Below are 26,931 nucleotides of genomic sequence, written 5' to 3'. Positions count from 1 at the left end.
TGCAGGCATGGCCTGTATTTAATTTTTCTACTGGATCTGCCTTTTAATTTTTCCTTCTTGGTTAACTGGCACATAACCAGGAGAAAAATGTTGTCACTAAATAACATCTTTAAGCAGCATTCCCTGTAATGCTATTTTTATACTGTTAGTCCTTGGCCCATTTTCATTGCTACAGAAAAGAAAGCCATGTACTGTTCTGCACTGAAAAGAAATGTGAGCAGACAATTTTTTTAAAAAATCTGAAATTTGGTAATTGCCCTGTAATAACCAAGAACTAAGGAAGCACCCAGGGAGATTAAGGACATAGATTAAGGCACAAAAATGCTGGTGTCTAACCTCCTCTCACAGTCAGTGGGGTGATAAAACCTAGTCAAGTAAGCCAGCAGAGCCTGGAGATCACATCATGCGATCACTCACTGCAGGCTCAGGTGATTTGCTTACCAGGCTTTTAGTACCACTGGGGCTAAGGTCTCCTACCTGTCGTCCAGGTGCCAGTTCAGAAGCGTGCAGACTTGTCTGTGAGTCCTGAGTTGCATCTTTTCAAGCTTGTAAAAATGTCTTAGATAATCTGGACATCCGAGGTTATTTTAGGACAATCGTAAACATCAGTAGACACGTGTATAGGCAACTGAACCAAGCCCCACATGACTTTTGAAGGGTGAGCCAGACTGTTCTCCTGACTTCATCTGACTGTGTTGATAACAACCTTCATAGTCTACAATAGGCACTTCTAGCTTGCATGTAGGCACCCATACTCAGACACCAACACTATTTAGATGTCTTAATTTTGGAGTGAGTCCTAACCTTTTAACTCTCGTAGGACTCGCCAATGTATATATGTAAAAGAGGCAATAGTAAGACTTTCTGCTTAGAAATTTCAAGGCCCCCCAAACAGGTGCTGGCATTATTCAAAACTGAAATTCAGTCCCAGAATTCAGAATAACACCTCTTACAAGCACTGTTGGGATAGATCATCCTCTGTGAAATCTTACGGCTACCTGTAAGCAAAGCTGAGCTGTTAACAGTTTCCTTTGCTCGAGTACTGCTAGTGCACTAGCGACAGGAGTAATAATTAAAATCTTTGTTACAGACCTCTGAAATATATAATTACACACAATTACTGTATTAATATTTTAAATAAGACGTTTTGTGTACCTCTGCCCACTTGTATGCACTAGAGGGAGCTAGGACCAAACTCTCAGTATCTGTGCCCTAATGCTGCTTCTCACCATCATTTCACACTTTTTTGAACGTTGCTGGTTCCATCCTCCAGAAAAACGTTGTCAGCATCCTCAAACAATGGAAGGTAAGTTCATTAAGGACCTAACCTTGAAGCAAGGTTAAGCACCTGTACCTTCCGGCCCCACTTTGGTGGGAATGGCTGGAGAAGTTGTGAAGGTGTGAGACGAAAAGGGAAAGAACCTCTCACATAGCTCTCTGGAAATCCACCTGCTTCTCACTGGAAATCTCAAACTGAAGTACTCCCTCACTCCCTCCCCTCTCACCACAGCCTGGCAGCTAAAGTAAGAGGGACACTCCTTCACAAGATGTCCACACACAGTGAACAGCAACACCACCAGCTCTCGCATCAACCAAATCAGTTTTTAATCAGGATTTGTAAACCAGAGTTTGCTAAAAGCACTTTTGTTCCCCCTTGGTTTCACTGCACTGAGCCAAAGTGGTTCTCCTCCCCTCTGAAGTACACTGCAAGAAAATCATTTTGGTTTTAAAACCTAGCTTCCAGAAGTCAGGAAAAGCGAGAGACTTCCAATTTTCCATATATTCCTACGTGGTGTCACCCAGCATGGACGTACTACTAGCCTTTAAACCTATGCAGCCTTCTCAGGTGCCTCGTGCCATACATGGAACATACAATGCGTAGAGGTACTGGCCAACCATGACCAACTGCACATGTGTCAATGTGCGCACATTTTGAGCTGCTACTCATGCTATTTTCAGAAAGAAAGGGCATGAAGAAGAGAGGAGACACAGTTCATCTTTTTTCAGAATACAAGCTGACAGCACACACTAAATAATTTACTGGACCTTACAGAGTTGTTAGGTTTTTTTAGCTGTCAGCTGAGACTCCATGAATTGTGGGATGTTGACTTTTCCTTCCACTGATGCTTCAAGGGCACTTGGATCACCACACTCAACACAAGGAAGTCCAGCAGTCTTTCTACAGGCCAGAAGACTAAACTAAATGATATTGAGTTGAATGATTAAGCCCTGCTACAACTTTCTTATCATGCCTGGCATGTGAGGAGAAGCCACGGTAGTTGAAATAGGATGAGCTGATGGCTGCAGGTTGATTTAAAATGTGTGATAGAGACACTGGAAAGAGGAAATCATATCCCACTGATAGGTAAAGCTGTGTGGCACAAACTAGGAAAGGAAATTTTATCTAGATGGGAATAAAAAAGCCCTTTTCTGAAATAAACAGGAGAGTTTAACAACTCAGGAAGGGAACAAAAGGGAACACACATAAAGGATGTTATGACCATGAACAAAGTCTTAAGTGAAGTTAATTACCTTCTCCCTCTGTTTCTTGGGCTAAAGAAACACTGAGAGTTAGGAGCAAAGAGTTACTATGGCACCTTTCCCAGTGTTGTAGCTTTGTCTCCAACTCTTAGGAAGTTGTAAATAACAGCAGACTTGGAGATTTGCCTCCTATAAAGAAGTAGGAACTACTACTTCTTTTCCTGCTTTCAAATACACAGTGTTTTACAGTAGCTTTTGAAGATTTGCAGTGACTAAAACAAAGACAATTGTGAGAAGAAAAACACAGCAATGGCGCACAGTACAGAACTAACAAGAAAAGCTGCTGGAGTGGGACTCATCTCCTCCATGTGCAGTGGTGCAGAGCTTCAGTTATGCACCGACGCTCCTTCTTCAGACAAGAGAAAGAGGCAGGACCCTCCAGGGCAATTTACCTTGCCTTAACATGGACTTTTAGAAAAGTGGATGAACTGGATGCTGAACTTCCAAACGGCTTAAGTTAAACAAGTGGAAACCCATCCCCATATTAAAACGTCCTTTAATTTCATCATGGAGTTATATGTATACACATACATAAATATATGCAACTAAATAAATACAAACAGACACTTCTTAAGACTCCTGTTAAATTTTAAATGCTCTACTCCTCCAGCACAAACAAAACCTGCACTGGGAAAGGAGGGGCTCAACCTGCCGTTCTGCTAGATGAGAAAGTACATTAAGGCCCACCTAGGTCTCCTTGGTGCCACTGGCTACTTGTGTGTAAGTATTCACGTTGTCTAGAAGGAAGACTGCTTGCTAGTCCTTTTGTAGGTGTATTTATTCTACTTCAGCCACAGCCAACCCCTGTGGAGCTGAGGAGTGTGGGTGGCAGAGCTGTCCCAGCAGCATTCCCATGCTGGAGAGGGTCTCCAGCCAACCCACTTCCCAAACTGCCCTCTTTTCTCATAGGCCCTTTGGCACCTTGAGGTCCCTCTGTCATCACCCTGGGATCACAAAACCATGCTGGATACCACCAAACAGTCTGTTCTGGGAAGAACAAGGAAATGCACCAGTTGCCTGCGGCCCTTTCCTCCTTTGTCCCAAGCATTTTTTCATTAAAACAAGCTAGCTCTCAGAAAAGAACATACACAAAGCAACAACTCTCTTTTGATGAAAATGCTAGAAGCACAAACATCGCAATATTGGCAAATGAGCCTTTAAAAAATAGAGAAAATGGCCTAGTTTGTGTTTCTTTAGAAAGTAGGGTGTATTTCAGAGGTAGTATATTTTTCCTAAATTATTATCAATAAACTCTTTCAGCAACTTCTATTTTTCCATGGGAAAGCTGAATACTTCTGGGACCAACAGTAAAAAAAAAAATAAATCTGCTGGTATAACATTATTAAGCAAAACATTTTCAACTGAATTCTTTGTAGTTCCTTGGCAGGTGGAGAAGAGTGGATCAATGGGTGAGTGCTCCTACTCAACCTGTAGCAGCTTGTTCGTCTGGCTAGGAGCAACACAAGTAAAGGTTTTGGGGGCATAGCCCTTTGCTTTCGCTTGGTGTGCCAATCTGCTTGCTCCTACTCACTTTGGCCTCTCAAAACCTGAGGGAAAACAGCTCTCAGGTGGAAGTGCTGAGTGTGGTCCCAAAGCAACAGAAAAGCCAGAGTGACCCAACTGCTGTGCAAACCCCTCTCCAGGCAGGTGCCAGGTGCAGCAGGGCAGGAATCTCTACAGCCCCAGTGAAAAGAGTCAAAGCTAAACGCTCAGAGCTGTAATAGATAGGTCCTCCGTGGGAATCAGGTCCTATAGAAGGAAGGGGAAACCCTACCAAAAAGAAAACTGCCTTTAACATAACAAACCACAGAAGAAAAGGAGAAAGTATCATCTTTCCTAGCCTGCTTCGGCCAATAACCCCCAGGGTTCTTTGTAACCATGTCCTTCCTCAGGGAAATATAATTCCCAGGTTGAAGATACACTTTCAAACATAAAGCAGGCTTAGTCATAAGTATCTCGGGTGCTGTTTTGATCCCTAGCATTTATGGAAACCTTTCAGTTTTGTTTCCCCATTTCTTTTTTCCAGCTACTTTGTCCCGCTTGTGATTTTAGCTTCCATGCTTACTAGTTGGTCAGTTCCACACACTGAATGGAGAAGACTACATGAACACACCTGAACGTTTGAAACCTGTGACGATATTCCTTTTGAACTTAGGAGTTAATAATAGACTTCAGTAAGTAGTCCAGTACTATGGTGATTCTAACTCCAGCTGGGTTAATTACACAGTAATTAGGTACAAACATCGCAACACAAAACACAGCTACATCATTATTTGCAACAAATGTTAACTCTAAATAAGTGCAACCTGTCCCACAAACACTTGCTATAAACGACTTAAAAATAAAAGTAAAATTTGATGGGGTAAACACAGAAAAAAAAAATTCTCCTGGAGAATTTTTTTTGTTAAAAAAAATTAAAATAAAAATCTCAGCACTCATTTAGAGTTCGGGATCTTGTGAAAGAAAGCTTTAAAAGGAGCAAACCTGATTTGCTGTGGCTGTTGCGGCGAAGGGAACACTTGTTGCAGGAGTTGTTGCTGCAGAGACAGTGGCGGCCGTAGCGTTGTGCATCATGGGTACTTTCAGGAGGGGAACCATGGAAGCAATGAACAGGAGGGTGCAGCATTATGGTAAGAGAAGTGGTATTTTTGGCATGGTGAATATCAAGAGCAGCAAGCCATCGTCATGGGTTAAACCGGCAGATGGCATGCAATCACAGTGCAAAGCAAGAAAGCGTGGCGGAGAAATAAAAAAAAAAAAAAAAAAAAAAAAAAGGGAAAATAGCTTATTACAAGTACAATTAAAGGAAGGTTGTCAACACAATCGGCGATTCCCAGAAAAAAGAGCAAGGACCATCGAAAAAGCGGGCATTACCTCTTAGAACAGGATTACTTGTGTAAACAGAGGCTCTACCAAAACAGCCTGTTACGTGAGAATTGTTACACGGACAATTTGCTTTACCCCACTATTGATATAAAGCACTGCAAAATAAAATTCTACTAAAAAAAAAACCCCAGTGGTTTATACTGGGAAGCAAACTGATAAACGTTTATCTTATTTTTTAAATACAATTACAAATGGAATTATTTTCATGTATCTTCATTTTTAAGTAAGCCAGACACTTGCTGTCTTCCTTTATAATGCAATTTATACATTTTTTTGTACTAGCACTGTATAACTCTTAGACTTTATCAGAGTTAAATTACCATCTGCTTTGAGGCAAAAATCAGGAGAAGGATGATAATAATTTTCCAGATTTAAATACTATTTTATTTGATCTAAAAAACCAAAGCTGATTTTGTGAAAGTCGCTGCTTTCACTCATTTTAAGAATGAATTTTAATCAGCACCTTCATGGGAGAATTATTAACTTGATGTTTTAAAGGCTTGATGTTTTTACTGCTTAGCTGAGTAGTCCCACAAAAAAAAAGTCACTGGGACAGGGCTATCGAATAGAAAAAAAATTACTTTTCTGTCTCAGAGGCTGTTGCATTGGGCTTCCATTTTGCACACCTTAAATGTTAATTCCAAGCTGCAAATAATTTTAAAGGAGGAGTCAGATTCAGACTAAGGGTTTCAACAGAATTTTTGTGGATCAAAGTAAGCATTTCTGGGAAACGCTGATAAAACTTTCTAACACACAGCAAAAAGGAGAAATAGGCACACCACTATGAAACTTCAAAACACTGATGAAATTTGCTGGCTTCTTCCAGTATTTTATGATTTTATAGTACTAGACAATATAAAATATAACGAGAAATAAAACTTTAAAAACTGAAAAGCAGACCAGAATTTATGGTATTATGCTTTTGCAGTGTAGTTGTTATAGCAGGTGATATTACATCTGAACTACAGCTTCCATCTACAAATCTAAACACTCTGCAAAGTCAACCGGAAGGGCAAGTGAACCTTTAATTCTAGCCAGTGTCTAAAATCTTGCCTAGGATTTTTGAAACAAGTGAATATACATCATAGACAGTATAAAAAGAGATCAATAAAGAAATTTGGAACCTACCAATACTGGTAGCGGGTGTCATGCACAAAACTGACCCTGCGTGTCATGCAATGATAGGTGAAAAAAGTGGATAAAGGGAAGAAACAGGTTAGCTGTTTAGAGTTAACATTCAAAGTGAGATTCAAGCATAACCACAGAGAAGTAAGTTAGTTAAATGAAACTGTAAGGTCATTCATAGTTTTGCTTTAATACAAAAAAGGCGATTATGTTCTTACTAAACTCCTACATGAGTATATTGTGCAACTTTTGGCATGTTTCTGTATACATGCAAGACACTTCATAAACTTTTTTACTTAGCACTTTTATCCTTTCACTTAGTACTTTTGCAGCAACAGGTTTTTGTTTACAGAAACGTTTGTGGTTAGATATCACATTATTTGGTGATTTTAGAAGTCATTGTGTAACTCAGCTCAACTTTGTGTAGATCAACTTTCACCGGCTTTTTGAAGTGCGGTACAGAATAAAGTTAAAATGGAATTAGCTGATAGCGCTCTGCAGGGGCTTAGACAAATTTGCGTTTGAAGTTAATGTAATCATTCTTAACACAACACCTGAGGTGGAGAAGTTCTTCTGACCAAAGAAAAGTGACAAGTCCCCAACCTAGACACTTCTGAGTGTGCAATGTTCCAGCAGAAGGCTCCCAGCACACCTCAAAGATGCTCTGGAAAGAATGCTCACCTACTGCAGTTTAGTTTTGGTGCCTGGTTCACCTGTAACCTTTCTGGGAAGACCAAATATAAAAAAAAATACACAGCACATTTTCAGTACAGTGTATATAGCAAGCTGGTGAAGGTGAGCACGTGAGAAGACTATTCCCACATACACAGATATTTGACACAAAGTTCCTGCTTGATTAGGACCACAGCCCCTTATCAGATCAGCACAGCAATGGTGTAACTATGAATGACCCTACCCAAGAACAGTCCCTGGAGAATACACAAAGTTCCTCCTCTAGAGGCTATAGAAACACTAACAAACAGCAATGGGAAGAGAGAAAAGATCTGTTGTTTTTAAGATCATTCACCAAACAATAAGGAGAAGGTGACAAAGCAATCAAACTGATGTAAAACAAACAAAGTGCAGAACTTTGGAGGTAAGCCATGCTAAGTCAAGCCCCACACTTTTTATTAGGGGAGCAAGTGGTTAAGAAAGCAGAAAGTTATATAAAACAATTAAGTTTTATATATATTCCAGCAGCAAAACTTGTCTTAAAATTTAACTTAATAAACACACACACACACACACACACACACACATAAGGAACACATTTGAAAATTATACCAGTTCAGAAAAATATCACATAGTCATTTAAAATTCAACAGATAATGTCATGCGTTGCTCCTTAGACCTGGGTAGCATGACAGGCCTTACACCCACCAAATCCAGCCTTCCCAGGAAACACGGGAATATCAGATGTAGCATCTTTGATGAAGAGCTCATGATACCCACTCATATAGTGGGGGTTCCCTTTTCCTAACCTCCTCCCGCACCCCACACCTCTCTCTAACTCCCCTTCTAGGTGCTGATGGTGTTCACAAAGAGCAGGAGGTTCAGCACTGTGAGAAAGGTTTTCTATGCCGGGCTTGGGCTCCATCTGCTATGTTATCCCTCTGTTTCTTCTTTTTTCATGCACCTGTTTTGGGGTCTGCCAACAGCCTGGCCCTTAAGGTTTGGTTCCAAGATAAACCCCTCCTACCATCAGAAATTTTCAAGATAAAACTGTAAATGTAACCATTAGTTGGAAAGAGGGATGGACAATAAAATGCACAAAGAACGAGCTACTTAAGGACGCATGAGCACTCCCGAAGTCTGGAAAATATCCAAAAGCTATTTCACTGAAAAAAGGTTTAGACTATTGTATTTTCCATAATTAATTAAAAAACTTTGGCAATTGCAAATAATACTGATAAGCCCTGGAAGGGAGTACTTAAGAGAAGGACGGATGCACATCATATTGCAAATTCTCAGGGTTACAGTGTAAAATAAATTTGTGGAAATTTCTGTACGTTTGTAAGCGCAGGGCAGTCTTCCAATCATATCCAAATATGTGGTCTCAGAATTTATTTATTTTTTTCAAACATTCATATAAATGTTAGTATGTTTTCTGCTACAGATATTCTGGTGCACCAACGTGCTAAAAATACAGAATGCTATAACTTGCTATTATAAATATAGGGGTAGGTTCCAAGGTTGTTACTCAGGCCTTATAGCAAAATTCCATGAAGTCAAAGCCATCTGTGTTTGGTTTTGCCTTTAAAAACATATGGGAATTCTGATAGATCAGCAAATCATCATGTATTGCATTTCATTCCTTGTTTAACTGACATTATTTCTATAAACTAAAATAACATCCTTGAAACGTGGAGTGCACTTGCATACACATAGCGTTAAATGATGCTGGAAGTTCACAGTTGATAACATAATATACTAAAATATGTAATTTGTTAATTACAGATGAAATCACAGAATTCATTAGGCAGGATATTTACCTCTGGGGAGTTTGGAGTGGAGGTGACTGACATAATTTAGAGCGCTACGGTGTTATTGTTTACACGAATACCTAGCACATTCTTTCTCTCTCAGTGTTAATGAGAAGCCCTGCCACCAGCCACGGTGTGGTTCAAGCCATCTCTGAATGCTCCGATTTTTACAGAGCTGTGCATGCTGAAATGCAAATTACATTCCGTTGTCTTCAGATCACCCCGATGCAGAACTACAACCCCAGCTATTAGCTGTAAATGCTTGGAAAAGTCCTCGTGGCATTCCAAAATGAAACCCACAAAAATGCATCTGATGCCTCAAAGCCCTTTTAGTGCATCTGCAGGAAGCTACGCGTTTTGCCAGTGCTTCCGTGCAGGCATTGACTGGAAGGTTCTAGCTGGTGCTCCCCTTCTTGCTCTGCTCGTGTGCAGCTGGGGTGATCCCCACAGGTGCAAAACAGCTCCCAAGGGAGCAGCAGGATCTGCCTTGCCCTCAGCACGCTTCCCGTGTCATCTCTGAAGTGTGATGCTTCTCCCAGCATTTTTGTTAGCAGACTTTCACCCCCTCGTCTCCTAGGAGAGCACTGGCAGATAAAAGTCAAAATAGAGCCAATTTAAAGTAGGAAAAAAAGAGGCAAACTCCGGACAGTGATGAACAAGGCTATGAGCACAAAAAGCAGCCTGACAGCATGTTGAAATTTCTGCTTGAGTTCTCATACTTTGCAGGAGGAATTAAAATCGTAAACATCTGTGCAGACTTCACCTCAAATGGGGCAGGGACCATAATGAAGCCTTCTGTGAAGTGCAACTGCCTGACATGGAGGCTACCCAAGGAACACAAAATTGGTTCAATGTGGGGAAAACATACCTGTTGGGATAAACGCTGCATGTTGCTGCAACTGAGCATTGGCAAGAGCCTGTTGATAGTGCAAGACACTGGGATTGAAAACGGCACTGGCACCATTGCTTTTTTCAAGTGCTTGTCTCTTTGGTAAAGGGTGAAGAACACCAGGAGGAAAGGCCTGTAAATAAGAAAGTTAGTTAAAATGGCATCCCTATTACGCCGCTGTCCGTAACATATACATAAATACAATAACTTATTATTTTTTTAAAGCAGCTAAAGATGCCTCGCCATGCATATTAACTCAAAGCACAGCAATGTAAAATGAGTGAAATTTTGTTATTGATAGCAAAAGCATGGTACTATTAACCTAAAACTGTAGCAGCACAACTACTGAAAAGAAAGGCCTTTAAAGCAACGAAAATGGCATTGCCTTTAAATAGGTTTTCAAATATTTACAGGGAGAAAAAACCACTTGTGTTTCATTGCCAAGTATTTTCTTTTTTAAATTTAAATGTCGTTTCCTATTATTATACAGATTAATGGATTACATTAAGCATTTTCAATTACAGAAGCAGTTTTATCTCAATTCAACTTTTCATGAGAGGATATTTAAAAAAATGAAACCATGTTAGGAACCAAACTAAATCATCTGCGTTTATTACATATGAGAATGAGATGGATAAATAGAGTTTCCGGTAAATTAACGAGTATGTGAAATCATTTCCGGTTGATGTTCAAAAGTAAAGCGATACAAATTTCATTAGTTGCTTCTCTGAGAAAAAAATAAAACCCAAAGCTACATGCAAAGCAAAAGGTGAAAGGTCAAAGTACCAGGTCTACAGTTGCTTCGAGAGGTCGCTTCATTGCTTTGGCAGTCGACTGAGTCTTTTAATAACAGGCAGCGAGCACATGATGGCAGTGGGCCAATGGGATTCAAGCGAATTAACATACAGGTAAACAGCAAGCAGAGGTGCATCATGGGAACGGCATTGCATTTGTGGATAGGTGAGAAGGAAAAAAATATTCTGAATGCAATATACAACATACAAAACACTAGGCATGCACAACAACAAAAATGTCTTCTAAAGAAATGAATATTACATTTTGAATTAGTACCGAAGCAAAAATGCATCTACTATACCTTAGTTAAAAGCATATAAGAGAGTAAAATATAGATGTTTGAAATTCAGGAAAGTTGAGTAAAACAGCAGCTTGCAGACACTATTAAGCATCGTATAAACACTTCACAGAGATGCAGAAAGTTTTAAGGATACGCCTATAAGAATTCCTGATAAGTTAGTTAAGTCACATTTTAAAGCAGAAAAATCAATTTGGAAGGCTACATTTTCAGATACAAAGCACTAGTGAAAGTTGTAATGCATTACAAATGCTATTAAGTATCAGTGCTTGCAAGGTGAGAGTCTTTTAATTAAGACAAGTACATCATTCAATAGATGAAACCAATGGGTTCAAAATGAGAGAGGTTCTCCTTTTGCGATAAAAAGCAGAATAAATAATACGTCTAGTTACACTAACTTATCATTAATTCCTTTTTTTCCCTACAGATGGGTCATTTATATTTTAATTTTTTTTCCTTGTAACTTACCACGTTACATTGAGAGGGAAAAAAATCTTTCAGGATTTAAAACATTTTCTAAATTTTGCTAAAACCTTCAGTACTAGCTTCAGTCAAGAGCAGGGAGTAAAAATACTGCTCTCAGTTTGTACGTGAACATTAACACATGAGTTACGATACTACTCCAGCATTACCAATTTTTTAAAAAGAAAATATTTAGGCATAGTACATAAGCATATACATTTATGTAGACTTCCGTAATAAGATCAAATTTATGGCTGATGTGTTGGTATTCTGTAAAAAGATCTTCTCAGAAAATACTTTCAAATTTTATAGCATAAATAATTCTTACAAACCTTTAGAAGGGAAAGGCAGACTTACTTAGAAATCAGATTTTTTTTTTATATAAACACAAACTGAATTTAGCTCTTTTTAGGATATGCAGATTATGTCTATCTTGCATCACTATGTGGAAATGGGGAACAAAAGGGGAAAAAGAGGATAAGAAACTAAATGTCTACAAATAGCTTATGGCCACAAGATCAGTTAGTGCTAACAGGGTATTTTGCAGAATCGCCCTTGCTTTGCTGATTCCTTGTTCCTGGCTCTGCTGCACCTATGTTGCATAAGGCTTCTCAGCACCCTCTCCATCTCTCCTTTAGCACATTTCTGGATTGCGTACCCTGACCTACAGGACCTCCTAATCCATCTGGGGTCCAGAACTCAGACATAACAAGGAACACTTGCTGCAAACTGAGGATCTGGAGAGCCTTCTTGTGTCTAAGCAGGACGTTGAGCAGCTGACACGTGGTAACCCCCAAGGGCACCCCCATGACAGATATCACTCTGTCTGCACAAGGCACAGCCTCATATCAACTCTGCATCCACCACAGATAGAAGTCTATATGGAGGTGAAGCATTACGACTGAACTCAGTATTATAGCATGATGAAGACCACAAATTCAAATTGACACCATGAAGAGTAAAGCGTTTCAGTTAATTATCTTTGTTATCCAAATGCAGATCATCTCTGGTCTCACTTGTTAACTTATTGTGTTATGATTGTCCTTCTCCATTTATTCTCCATGCTCTTCTTAACCTCACCTGCCTACTTTGAAGATCTTTGCTGTTTTTCCTCACATGTTTCACAGCAAGTTCAGTCTCACAGTTTTCTCAGCCTGAAGGCTTTAACTCGATCTATTTCTAGACCAACTCATCACATTTCCACGTAGCCTTCCTCTCTTCTCAGACTTTCAGACCGACTGTCCATTTTTCTCTTCCCACCTTAATTTTTTTCTTTCATTTTTTCCTGTTAGTAAAACCTTCTTCTCCTTTTTCTGTTCCATCAGGTAATCTCCTACTCAACATTCGATCTCCTACATAATTAACAACTAAAAATATCAATAGGTATAGACTGGAAATGAAATAAGAATAATAATATAAATGATCAAACATACTGAGGCATAGTATTTGCCACATATCACATTGGTACGCTATAATGCGCCCTGGAATACAAGCAAGATCCATGCAGTGGAGGCCTGTATGGATGTACAAGCTGCTCCTGACTAAACTCAAACACAGGAAGGGAAGTACAGAAGAGGTGGAAGCAGGGATGGATGGCCAGGATGAATAGGAACACAGCCTGAGCGTGCAGGGATAGGTTAGGAGAGCCAAAGCTAACCTGGAGGTGAAGCTAGTAAGGGATGTGAACGGCAGCAAGAGCTTCTACAGCAACAAAAGGAAGACTAGGGAAAACGTGGACCCACTGCTGAAAAGGGGAAGAGACCTAGGAAATTAAAAAGGCTGAGGTACCGAATATCTTCACCTCAGTGTTTACCAGTAAGACTGGCTTTCAGGTCACAGAGGGACCAGGGGGAAAGTCTGAAGTGAAGGTTTAAGCCTGGAAGTGGTAGATCAGTCTAAGGACATTTAAACAAACTGGATATACATAAACCCACAGGACCTGATAGGATGCACCAAAGGGTGCTGACGGAGCTTGTCAATGTCACTGTAAAACCATCCTTAATTATCTCTGAAAGGTCACTGTGACTGGGGGAATTTCTCAAAGACTTCAAGAAAGTAAATGATGCTACTGTCTTCAAAAAGGGCAAGAAGGATGGTCTGAGGAACGGCAGATTGGTAGCCTCATCTCAGTCCCTAGGAAACTGATAGAGCAAATCCTCCTGAAAACCACCTCCAAACACACGAAAGCAAAGAAGGTGGTGGGGAGTAATCAGCGTAAGCTTATGAAGGGGAGATTGTGCTTAATGAACCTGACAGCACTCTACGATGAGACTGGCTTGGTGAGTGAGAGGAGAGAAATGGATGTTGTTTCTCTTGACTTCAGAAATGTTTTCAATGTTGATTCCAATTTTATCCTCAGAGACGAACATATTTAGTATAGGCTAAATGTGAAACAGTGTGGTGGACTGAAAATTGGCTCAAATGCCAGGCTCAAAGGGTTGTGATCAGAAGACAAAGTTCAGCTGGAGGCCAGTTACTAGTGGTATAAAATTAGGGGGAGCGTTTGATATACAGGCTGGATTAATGGGCCGAGGTCAACTGTATGGGGTTCAATAAAGCTAAGTGTCGAGTCCTGCACCTGGGTCACAACAACCCCATGCAACTCTACAGGCTTGGGAACAAATAGCTGGAAAGTTGATGGCGGAAAAGGACCTGGGGGTATTGGTCAACAGCCAATATGAGCCAGCAGAGTGCCCAGGTGGCCAAGAAGGCCAATAACATCCTGGTTTGTACCAGAAATAGTGTGGTCAGCAGGACTATGGAAGTGATTGCGCCCTGTACTCAGTGCTGCTGAGGCCACACCTTGAATACTGTGTTCAGTTTTGGGCCCCTCACTACAAGAAAGATATTGAGGTGCTGAGGTGCATGCAAAGAAGGGCAACAAGGCTGGTGAAGCGTCAGGAGAACAAGTCTTACAAGGAGCGGCTGAGAGAAATATACAGAAATATAGACCGGGCATTTCCTGCTAGGTCCCAAGACATTCATTGACCTTTGATGGTCGTACAGATTTTGCCGATATTCACAATGCTCACCCATATGAGCACCCTCTGGACCAGAGCAATGGAGCCAGCTTTCCCAGGAAGACAAACCTCTTGGACACTATTTCAATCCGGGTGTAACCTGCAAGTCAATTCTACAAGGAAGTGTTTATATTTCTGCCTTACTTTTGCTCTCAAGGCCCAACTGAGCATTCTTGGTCATCCTTTGGTGGCCTTGCAGGCATGTGTTTTTCTACCACTACTTTGCTGTCATTGCCATTCCAGTGACTTCTCATTCACTTCATCTGATTGTTTCAAATAGTTATTAAACAAAAAGTAGTTGGCTGGTAAAGCATCTGTTCTGTTTGGTAGTCTAAATATGCTATTAAAATATTTTGTACATAATTTACTTCAAATAGTTACCCTGAATTATAGGTCCCTGCCCTCTTCTCCCGTGATATTAGAATGCTAACCTTTCAATTCTGTTTCCAAAGATCCTTCACCTTGCTTTGTGGCTAATGCAATTCCAATTACAATTTATTTAAAAACCACAGGATATATATCCAGCCATTGCTGAAACGCAAAAATAAATTAATCCCCTCAATCCTGTCCTTTCTTCTTTAGAATATTGCCTAGAAATAGTACATTCTCTAAATGGACAATAAATATTATACTATAGATGCTAATTAGAATTTAAAAAAACAATCTAATTTGCTTTAATTTCTAGATGGTATTCAATTTCTGCAAGCATAGGGAAGTTTAACTAAAAATCACCCAGTTTGAAAACAGTGACTGGGGATGCCATAAGAGAAAGAATATTAAAATTTAAGAAACATTATTCTGTTTGGAAGTTTACTTTCTTGCATAACTTACCCTTTGCCTCACAAAAAGTCTGGTCTTCGCTAATTTGCTAAATACAATAGTTTGGGGTAGTTATATACTGTACAGTATTGTGTTTCTGGTAGGCTTTTTACCCAGAGAATAACTGCATTGTCTGTAACCATTGTATGCAGTGCCCACAAGTCCACAAACCACATCTGCTTAATTATTCGTCCAATGCCAGCAATGAGGACAATGGTTCTTTGATTTGTCGCCAGCAATTTTGCTTCCCAAGTCAGATCCTGCATGCTCAATTTATTTAACTTTATCAATACCACTATATCTAAATTTATCAACTTCCCTGGTAGCAACCACATGAGATATCCAATACTGGTAGATAGATAGGCTGACTCTTCTGAGTAGTTTTCAGCAAGACCTTAAAATATTTGAAAATAGAAAGCCCTCAACCTCTTTTTTTTCTGACTACAGTTACTATGCTTTTTCTTAATGATTCCCATTTTAATTTACCACTTCTAAGCATTGTTTTTCTAACAGAAAAAATGCATCATAGAAAGAGATTCAAATTTCTTGCCCAAAACAGTGGGATAAGGTGAGGCAAGTTGAATCCTAATTCAGATTTTTTTTTCTAATACTGATCTCCAAGGCAAAAGCTCTGTCTTTGCTTTTCTTCCTTTTCTTCCAAATTTCCACATGTATACATGGAATCAAAGAGCTAAAACAGTGTATGTGCCCCTGTTTGCCAGGGACATTGAAGTTTATCAGCTTTACTTCTGGTTAGAAATGCTAGGGGCGAATTTAACATATAATCAAGGCAGAGAACAGAAGTGGTATAGAGCGTTATTTGCTTCACTGTCTTGGATAGAAATATAGCACTAAAACAAGGGTATAAAGAAAAAAAAGTGCTTCCTCCCATAAAGCAACAGTAATAATTTTATAGCTTCTTATAATTTACAAAAAAAAAAAAGAGGCAAAAGATAAAATAAAGTATAAGCAAACAGCATTAAATAGAAGCAAAATAGGCATCAAAGAGCTTCTGTCAAAAAAAAAGGCAGCCATATATGCCAGCACTTACCATCACAGTCGCAGCTGCCGCAGCTGCCTGGGCTGCCACCGCAGCCTGGTTGGCTTGGTGTTGCGCCGCTTTGATTTTGGCCTGCAAATGTGCAGGAGGGTGAAAATACTTGCATTTCTCCCTCATGCAACGACCTTTTATGTAATCCATACACACGGTTACGGTGTTGTCGTTTGTGTCAATCATTGTGCTGTCTGCTGGATGCGCAAAGCGGCAATCAGTCTCTCCACGCGCACAGTTTCCCCGCTGGAACTCCCTGCACACCTATGTGCGAAACAACACGCGTTGCAGGGGAAAAGCTTGGCGCAACGCGAAAGAGCAGGGAGAGCCCCACACCCCCAAAAGACAGACCTGCCCGGTTTCCCTGGTTAGTTCAAGATTTTCACCAAATTCAGTTTAATAAACCCTTCATCATCTTCTGTGAGAGGGAAATGCATCTACTGTAGCCTTAGGTGCTTGGCTCCTCAGGCAGCTCTGCAGTACAGCAGCTACATGAACTTGACATGCAACAGAAGCATTCACAAATGCTTTTCCTTTTTCCAGTACAGAAAACACCCGGGTAGGACACTTAAGTGAAGTAACTGTCTCTGCAACACTATCTGGGAACCACAAAACATTCAATTCTTTCCTGACTATATTTTATATTCTTGCAGCTCCACTGGTAGGGAAGGAGTTCCTCTTGCTGAGGCTCAGGGAAGATACGCACCAGATGCACTGTATTTTTTATGGAGTTTACAAACCAAATGGAAAGCCTCCTAAAAACAATTTTCAAAAATGCGCAGAATAAACACACCGATTTTCCTAAGAAGAAACATGCTCTAAACACTGGTGTTTAGGCTTTTGGGAAAGGACAATCATTTTTGCAAAAGCCATTTGACCTTCTTGTGTACTTGGATCACAGATTCCGCTGAGCCCAGCCATGTGGAGATCCATCAACACCAGAAAGGATCTGCACATACCTGGAGGCAACATTCAGTGTCTCCATTTGTAGCTCGAGGCTGAAGGGTTATACCAGTCCTCTAACATCACTATATAAGGCTATAAAATTCCCCTAATATCAATACATAAAAACTGGGACAGAACTAATATTGCAATACAAATGTGCTTGTTAGATATTTCAAGAAGGTATACCCTTACAGGCATGTGTGCTTGAGGTATTTTGGAGATCAGCTTTATAAAAGATGAAAATTCAAGTTGATGCCTGTGTATTAAATTTAAGCAAACACACTACTTTAAAAATAACAGTGTTTAATTACATTGGCTGCAAGTGTAGCGCAGAAATCCTGCCTGGTAACAAGGTCTGTATTTGCAGCAACTAAATTTACGCACAGTTTCTAAAACAATAGTTTTTTTCCCTCCAGCATCTTTCACACAGCCTAACAGAGGATTGTATTTACAGTCACGGCAGTGTCTACAGTACCTCCAGTTTATCAGTCCTGAGGAGTTTCTGGGTAGCAGTTGAACCGGGGACTGAAACCGGTGGACTTCCAGGAACAATGACAGGTGGCGTGGGTAAGATCTCAGTGGGGACTAAGCCAACTCCCGGTGTTACTGGCGTTAGGTAAGGAGCAAAGCTAATAGCCGTGTTCGTTCCTATTGTGGGACCCACTGGAAATGTGGGCTGCAAAAGGAAAACACAGACCAATATGAAAAAAACCAACCCCTTAATCAAGAGCTTATTAGTTGTCTTTTGTGTGTTCTTTCTGGTGCTGTTTTGTTTTCTTAAGGAAAAAAATTTAAACAGCTGGCAAAACACTTTCTTCTTTTAAAGATGTAACATATTCCAGCGGCATATGAAGAACCATCTTTGTAGCTCTATTACTGGAAAAGAGGCTGCTGATGCAAAGGAAGTCATACTTTGAACCTGAATCTCTATGGAGGTGCAGCTTACATTGCAGGCTTATTTTCACATGTAAAAGTAGAAATAACATAGACTTTATTGCTTTTTTTCAATACCTGTTTTCCCTGGGGAAACAGGCTATTTTTCATAGTACCAGATTTCATAGGTGAAGTGTTATTTAACTATATTAAAGCCATATTTCTACTAAAAGTATATATAATGAGCTCTTTGGCATGTAACTTCCATCTGTTTGCATGCTGGTTTTTGCCTTCTGCAATTATATATCACTATGGCTCACACATCGAAAAACCTCACCTTTGCAAATGTTTGTGTGCTCAGCTGTCACCAGCGGCAAGCAGAATAAATATTATAATCTCAGCTGGACACAATATTTAGAAAGAGATTATTCAGGCTTAGCTAGAGTTCATCTTCGAAAAACAATTTGATTGGAAGGAATGATACAGGTCTAAAAATCTGTTTCATGCCTTCCTACAGTGAGTCAGTGAAGTCATGACCAGAAGAAAGACCATTTGTGTGATGCTAAAAAGCAACCCTAGGAAGGCAGAGTGGTGGGTTTGTTACCATCAGCTCCATGGGGGTATAGGCAGAACATCACCATGGTCTGACCACGGTCAGACCTGGAAAGTGCTGATGTTTACCCCAGAGAGTGAAGCTGTAATAGTAAGTGAGGAAAAACCCATGGAGAAAAACAGGATGAATGGCAGATTAGCTTTGTCAGAAACTGTGTTCCCAAATAAGGTAGCAGCTAGAAATGAACCACACAACAGCAGGACACTAAGGGAAGACTTTAAAACATTTAATGAAGGAGGAATGTCTTTCTGATCAAAGTGGCCTGCGTGGTCTCTGTTGGAGAAGGGAAGCCAGCCACGCACAGTACGTAGAAAATATTCAAGAGAAAGCATACGAGCTAGAAAGTTTATTTCTATTTTGTTTTGGGTTTCTTGTTTTGTGTCTGTACAACCCATTAGCAAATTATAAATGAATATGACTTTTACCACGAAGATGTTTTGAGCAGCAGACTAGCCAAGACACCCAGAGGTACAGAAATGTCATCTACTTGCCCTAGAGAGTTAAAAGTGAATAATGTTCTGGTTTTACCCGAGATCAAAACTGCTTGATATCAAACAGCCCAGTTTATATGTCAAATGTGAGCTAAATTCTTTAGAGCATAATTATGAATATTTATACGAAACAATGGTTCAACTATGTTGAGAACGTGTGTTATGTAAAATATAAATAGCAGTTTTGTATCAGCTATAATTTTAAGAATAAATCCACATGTCAAATGACTTCTATGGAATTTTCTTTCACTTTTTATCCATTTGATCAAGGCTGAGTCATCTTAATCTGGCAATTTATGCAAGACAGAGAAATAAACCCCAGCACTTTTGCCACAGCAATCAGTACAGAAGGCATTGCGTCAATGAAACTGTAAAGTTCAAATGATGAAATGGGTGAGTAGAAAGAAGTATAACTGCCATTTCAATTTTTCTCATAACGCTAAGAAGTGGAATCTATTACTTCATCAACAATTTTTTTTCTGGTGAAAACTCAAGCAGTAAAACCCCCAGGAAATATCAAAACACATTATGTCAACATACCATGATACATTTTGATGAATGTGTAAAAGAAATTCAGGGACTCTTGAAATCCAATTTTTGTTCATGCCTCACACCTTACAGCAGATGTTTCAAGTGTAAAAACACATTTGAATATGGCATCTGGGGTGAGCTTCCTGTGACCAAATACAGATGTCTTCTTCTGAGATGCTTACACTTGGCTCTTGTGATAGCCCGTGCAAAGACAAAGGCACTTAAAAAACCAAATCACCTAAACCAAATGCAGACATCTGAGACCAGCCAAGCAAACAGTAATTAGAAGTGCCTATGACTTTGGTAAACTATAAATGGACCTTGGAAGCCCAATGCAGAAGTTGACGCCAACACTCCAGATGCCTCAAGTTAGAGAAAGAATTCCCACTCCAGTGGGATGCCTTACAATAGGCGTGCAGATTGAGAGAAGATTATTAGCAGCCACGTGTGAGAAGTTTAATTCAGATTACTTGCCTAACCATGCTCTGGAAGCCTGGTACAATGAGAAGCTCAACTATAGAGGCAGTCAAGAGCAACAGATCATTTTAATGTATATCCAAAGAAGCTGCGCATGCATGCAAAACTCTAGTTTTATGTCACCTTCAGGATTTGAAGTGTCCCAGGCACCATAGGTATTACCTTAAGATAAAAACTGCACTAGTGATTCCCTGTCTTATTCTGGGACACTTCAGATTTCAAGAGAGTAAGAAAATGCTACCCAGAACGACATCAACCTTTGCTACTGGTACCATGATTAAAGACTATTTTAAGCAATTGAAACCCATGGACTTCTGAGAAACTTGTATTCCTACTCAAATACCTTACTAGCAAATTATTAGTATTATATGATTTTTTACCTCCAAGATTATAGGTAAAAACCTTGTGAATCTAGACTAAACCTAACGTGAACTCAATGAAGGGAAAAAAACGGAGAGGGGAAAAAATTGCAAATTATTCTGGGATTAAAAAATATACCAAAGCTACAGTAACACTCCATTATATCTTCAAATGGAAATACAAACACAAATATCTCCAGCACCAAGGCAATCCCTTAAGTCAACAGACTGGGGCTATTTTTGTTGATACTAGCTTAAAGAACTTGTGCAGGTCAATATAGTTTTCAGCTTCAACTTTACTTACCATTGACACCACCAGAGAAATATACTTACCACTGGCTGTAGTGGTGTCCCTGGAAACATGAACTGCATTTGCTGGGCAAGCATTGCTGCTGCAGTTTTTTGTTGGATTAAGTTGTTCCTGCCATTGATTTCCAGTTGAGTTTTTAAATGCGTTGGTGGATGAAGGTACTTGCAGTTCTCCCTTGTACAACGACCCTGGAAAAAGAAGTCACACTAATTGGTCTGCTGCTTTTGATGATGGTTTAATGCCTCCAAGCAAAATATTACACCACAAACTAAGCAAGAACTAAAGAAATATAGGGTGTTTCCTGGGAACTGTGTAGCAGGCTGGGAGGAGCTGATGGCCTTGAGCTCTGCCTCAGCTCACCACCTCTGAATGATCATTAAGGTTATTAACCACAGCAACAAAGAGAAACGCTCTGAAACAGCATTCTCATTGTTAAGTACAGATCACTGCTATACAATTCATACTCAGAGTATTATCTGGATTGCCTAAACTGCCTCTCATGCTGCCCAAAGTATCTAGTGTTAGTATAACATAAATGTTTTTTATAAATGACCCTATATTATGAATAACAAATCTAACCCTTCTTTAAGAGAAACATAGCTTTAAAGTACATTATATTAAAAAATAATTGCCTGTTCATGGCAGTAAGGATCTAGAGCAGCCAGTCTCTGCTTGTGTTCTCTCATACACTCACCCTTATTCCAGTTCACTGCCTTCTGGCCTCCTGTTTTTATTACATCAGCAAAACTTTGAACTATTTCCATTCAAGTATAAAAGAACAGAAGTCAAGCTGGTACTTTCGCAACCTAAATTTAGAAGCGGTGCACAGAGCTAAATCTGAAGGTACACAGCAAGAGGAGAGCTCCCTATGCATTGGAAAGAAGGAATTTTTAGACAGTTACGAGACAAGAATAAAAATATGGGTGGGCAGTCATCTCTGAGGTGTCTTGAGTTGGAAGAGATGGACATGGAAAACACCTCTACAAGCGGTACATGCTGATAAGCTTTCCCTCGGATAGGGCAGTCGTTGGGTGCACCAGCAGGTTGTGCAGCTGCAGGGCTGGACCTGCTGCAATCAGAAGCTCCTCGATGACCCAGCTCACAAACAGCCATGAATTTTTAAGAGCTGTCACCAAAGGATCCAGAGCATTAGTCAAACTGCAGTTGACACACTCAATATGTGGAAGGTACGTTTCCAAACTGAGGCTTTTAAAACTTTCCATTCACTGGTATAATGGCTTACAACTTGTAGTCAAGCAGGAATACCCTCCTATAGCTAAGAAAATATTAAGATCCCTATGCAAGAACATCACACAGTACACGTGTATGCTAACTCCGTAAGCATACGCACGCAAACACATTGCTACAAAACCTTCAGTATTTTTTCAAAAGTCCCCAAATAATTTTACTAACATTATGCTTTTTTACTCAGACACCAAAACACTGCTGATTCTGCCCCTTATCTACTATAAGGATTCAATAACTACCTGCTCAAGAGTCAGATAAACATGTTCAGGAAGGTTCTCCTGCACCAAGGCCGATGGGAATGCAAACATCTATTTCCACACTGTTGAACTATCCAGAACAGTGCTTGGCCACTACTCAGGAGTATGCTAAAAGGCAGAAGCCAGAAGAGTTCAAGAAAGCTACACATTTAAGAAATTGGTTTTGGCACTCAGGAACACTTCTTGAAGCCTTCTTAACTTGCTAGTGTAGATGCAGCCATTTTCAGGACATCATGCCTTCCTGCTGAATTCTGTTGAGCGAGTCACTAGTGCTGTCTGGTTAAACGGAGTACACAAAAGGAACATTACTTTGTCAGTTGGCACGAGCAGAACCAGAAATAGTCATGATCTGATAGGCATAGAAAAAGGCTGGCTCTTCCATTTAGGGGGAACAAGGCCATCATTGCCTTCATAATTTAAAATTGGAGCACGCTCAACGCAGCCAATTACCGTACATTTTTGTGTTGGCTGATGAGGACAACTGATTAGGAAATTTTTACCCGAGATCTAGTTAATCTTAATCTATTTATTATATGAATGGTTCATACAGCAAATCTGAAAATAAAAACAGCAAAATCAAATAAAACTACTCTACCTGATGGAAATATCTACCTAATGGAAATAAAAGTGCTCCTCAAACAAGGATTGAGGGCAACTCTCAACCACGGTGGCTTTTGAAGTACCTTAAACCTGAAGACTGTCTTCAGCAAGCCCTCTACTCTCACCTCTGAAAGCACACGGCTTCCATATACCATTACTTCAAGCTCTGCAAAGCAAGCCACAGTGCACAGAAGATTGGTTATTTCAGAAAGCTTTCCAAAATAATCCAACCATACAAAAATGTACTGTCCTCTCTAAAGTTATTCATGTCTGTGCCTCATTTACTAGATTTTTGAGCTCCTGGTTAGCAATGAATGTATTATAAAAGAACTGTGTGGCCGTCACGCTACTATAGAAAGCGCTGTAAACAGATCAAGCCTTGTTGAAATTAAATGACCCAAAATAAACCGCATTGGAATGAGCACTGAAAATAGGGAGCAGATTAATCCAGCTCTTGCTACCAAAATTAAATAAATTCTGAGACCGGCTTTCACTTTTGGACCTTTTGGATTGTGGGAAAATGTCTACAAGCAACTTTTCATTCCTTTTTTAATAAATGCTCCATGTCCCTGTGAACTCCTGATGAGATTAGTTTCAGAGAGGAACTGAGCTGATTCCCAGCTACTGATCATTGCATGAATAAAAATTCAAACTTGTAGCATCATCTCAGTCAAATGGAACCCTGAGGGTTTTTGTTTACTAAAAAGTCAGCTATGAAGTCCACCTGAGATGTCAGCACATACCAACCAAATAGCAGAACAGGCAACTGTACAAAACATGCAGAGGTATTCAACATGTTGGTTGGGTCAACATCTACAGGCAGAGTCCATTTTAGATTCTTGCAAAAAAAACTACAGCTCTTAAAACCACAGGAGTTCAGTGGCTGCTCCAAAAACATTCATTCATCCCAGCACATCACGGTGGCACCAACTCTGTCAGCAGGATGAAGCCAGTTGCAGGGAAAAAAATTATAGAATTGTAGAATGGTTTGGGTTGGAAGGGACCTTAAAGATCATCCACTTCCAACTCCCTTGCCACAGGCAGGGACACCTTCCACTACGTCAGGTTGCTCAAAGCCCCACCCAAGCTGGCCTTGAACACCTCCACCGATGCGGCTTCCACTACTTCTCTGGGCAACCTGTTCCAGTGCCTCATCACCCTCGCAGTAAAAAAACTTGCTTTATGCAACTTTGAAACTGCTCCCACATATGAGTCAGAGTCCTGAAACTCAGGGTGCAGTGATTGGTGGTCTCTAGAAACTCCTGTCACCCATGCTGCGAAGGTTATCAACAAGCACATCATAAGCTGTCGTGCACTTCCCATGTGAGTCTACCCGACAAAAAATGACTTCCACTGATCTGCCTCCTTATCTGCAATGGATAGTAACAATGAATAGATGTCAGATTACATTTGCAGCACTCTGTTACTCCCTTCATGCTGCAAGGATGGGACCTACCTTTGATCTTCAATTTCTCTGCCTTTGTACTCTATAACTAACGCACAAGGCCACTTTTCAAGCTGGTTATGGAAAGTTTTAGCAGAAAAACTCCTTTTCTATTGCTAATTATCCAGACTGGGAGTATGCTGTGGCTTGTGTCAAGGGTGTGCCACAAGCCTTGTTACAGTTAAAAAGTAGGAGAGGGAAAGCGTGCACCAAGGAGCAAGGAAAAAGACTCCAGTGCTCATCACCAAGGCATAGCAGTGAAAGGCTCCACTTCTGCTGGGGCAATGGTTTCAGGAATTGCTGTCTGCCTGTCTTAATGACAAAACCACATCCCTTAACAAGCTGTGTCACAACATTGACTTTTTGTTTAAAATCAATAGATTTCCCTATGAAGAGCAATAGGCAGTTTGCCTACAATCAATGGCACAAGACAGCCCACAGAGGGGAGTATATTAAAAAGCCAGGCATGTGCTAAGAATTATAATTTTAAAATAAACAAAATGAGGCAAGTGCAGAAGTAACACCCCATAACTTTGCTTATTATATAATTAAGAATCCATTCGCTGTCTACAAGTTGTATCGCCACTTCTCTGTTTTGACTATTTTATAAATCCACAGCTTTCTTCAGAATTTTACTATTGCTATAACAGTAAAACAAATAATAATAATTCCAGGCCCAGGCTTATGCATAATAATGAGTTAGTTTTCATGTGCTAAAATGACCTTTACCTTCCATAAAAATAAGACGTCTTAATTAAAGGAAAAGCAAATCAATGCTGCTTTTGTCTGTTACAATAAGAATCAACTAATGCGTTCACAACCATTTCACTCAGGTACTGAATTCTTCTTTTAAGACAGGGGTCAATACATATTCTTAGCACGGTTATCATAAAAGGTATCATAAAAGGCACTGGTCATAAAAGGCATAATCATAAAAGGCACTGGTGAGACCGCTCCTTGAATCCTGTGTTCAGTTCTGGGCCCCTCACCACAAGAAGGATGTCGAGGCTCTGGAATGAGTCCAGAGAAGAGCAACAAAGCTGGTGAGGGGGCTGGACAGCAGGTCTTACGAGGAGTGGGTGAGAGACCTGGGGTTGTTTAGCCTGGAGAAGAGGAGGCTGAGGGGAGACCTCATTGCCCTCTACAACTGCCTGAAAGGAGGTTGTAGAGAGGAGGGTGCTGGCCTCTTCTCCCAAGTGACAGGGGACAGGACAAGAGGGAATGGCCTCAAGCTCCACCAGGGGAGGTTTAGGCTGGACATTAGGAAAAAATTCTTTACAGAAAGGGTCATTGGGCACTGGCAGAGGCTGCCCAGGGAGGTGGTTGATTCACCTTCCCTGGAGGTGTTTAAGGCACGGGTGGATGAGGTGCTAAGGGGCATGGTTTAGTGTTTGATAGGAATGGTTGGACTCGATGATCCGGTGGGTCTCTTCCAACCTGGTTATTCCATGATTCTATGATTCTATGAAAAGTCCTGCTAGTAAATGTAACAACCCCAATCTATAAAGTCAATCCAAGTCTGTTGTATGACATTTTTCTGCCACACAAGGTAGTGGTGGGTTTTTGGCAAAAGGGGAGGCTAAATCAGGTTAGAAGGGACCTTGAGGGGTTCCCAGTCCTGCCTGCTTAGAGCAAGGTCAGCCAGGTTGCTCCAGCCAGGTCTTGGAAACCTCCATAGGTGAAGGCTGCACAAGCTCTTTGAGCAATCTGATCTACTGCTTGGCTGTCCTCATGATGAAGACTGTTTTCCTTCTATTTGGTTGGAATCCATGTGGTTTTGGCTTACGCTGGCTGCCTCGTGTCCTCCCACCGTGCACAGCTGTGAGGAGCTGGGCTGCACCAGTGGACAACCTCCTTATCCTTGAAGGCTGCTCTTCAGGACAATGTTGTTATGTTGTCTTTCGTTAGTGCGCCTGTCTGAGGTTTGAACCCTGATGAGAGATGCATTTTAGTTTTTTTAAAACCACACCAGCTAAATTAAGACTCTCTCTATGCTTTACCTCATACTTTGGGAAGGCAGCAGCCATGGTTACCCGCCATCCGATCGAAGCAGCAGTGTTAACTATCATCAAGCCAAACAAATTACTTATATTTTCCTTAAATAGCTGAAATGAGGAAAGTCTAGCTTGAAACTGAGCATACAAATCCAAAGGTAATTGCAGCAATAGCCCAATATCTGACAAGGGACACCCCATCACCTTTAAAAGGCAGGTTATTTGACGAAGAGCAGAAACAAGGAGGCCTACTTCCTTGCAGACATCTGGCTCTTGTTCCCAATCTTGCTCCCCAGGGTGCTTCCAGTTTCGCCCACCCACCTCTGTCCTCCCTAAACCCTTGGCTTCCTCCTGCACCCCACCTCCCTCCTTCCTTCTCCTTCAAAGCACCCTCCTACCTCTCCTATCTTTAGACCAGGA

General features: G+C 40.5%; 1 protein-coding gene across 10 annotated transcripts in view; it reads right to left on the bottom strand.

Annotated features, from left to right (window-relative positions):
- MBNL2 (muscleblind like splicing regulator 2) overlaps positions 1-26,931 on the bottom strand; it is a 112,694-nt gene that overhangs the window by 13,821 nt on the left and 71,942 nt on the right. For 4 of the 10 annotated variants that reach the window (XM_069879016.1, XM_069879024.1, XM_069879062.1 and 1 more), the window contains 7 exons: positions 20,992-21,156; positions 17,790-17,990; positions 16,370-16,633; positions 10,711-10,764; positions 9,904-10,057; positions 6,556-6,591; positions 5,026-5,120 (listed from right to left, as the gene is read on the bottom strand). In XM_069879016.1, coding sequence (XP_069735117.1) covers positions 5,026-5,120; positions 6,556-6,591; positions 9,904-10,057; positions 10,711-10,764; positions 16,370-16,633; positions 17,790-17,990; positions 20,992-21,156 — 969 coding nt within the window. The remainder of the gene's footprint in view (positions 1-5,025; positions 5,121-6,555; positions 6,592-9,903; positions 10,058-10,710; positions 10,765-16,369; positions 16,634-17,789; positions 17,991-20,991; positions 21,157-26,931) is intronic. The other 6 variants (XM_069879037.1, XM_069879045.1, XM_069879031.1 and 3 more) reach the window with 6 other exon arrangements.

Source organism: Phaenicophaeus curvirostris, chromosome 1 (assembly GCF_032191515.1).
Source record: "Phaenicophaeus curvirostris isolate KB17595 chromosome 1, BPBGC_Pcur_1.0, whole genome shotgun sequence".
Lineage (NCBI taxonomy): Eukaryota > Metazoa > Chordata > Aves > Cuculiformes > Cuculidae > Phaenicophaeus > Phaenicophaeus curvirostris.
This window is presented reverse-complemented; position numbering and strand designations above follow the sequence as displayed.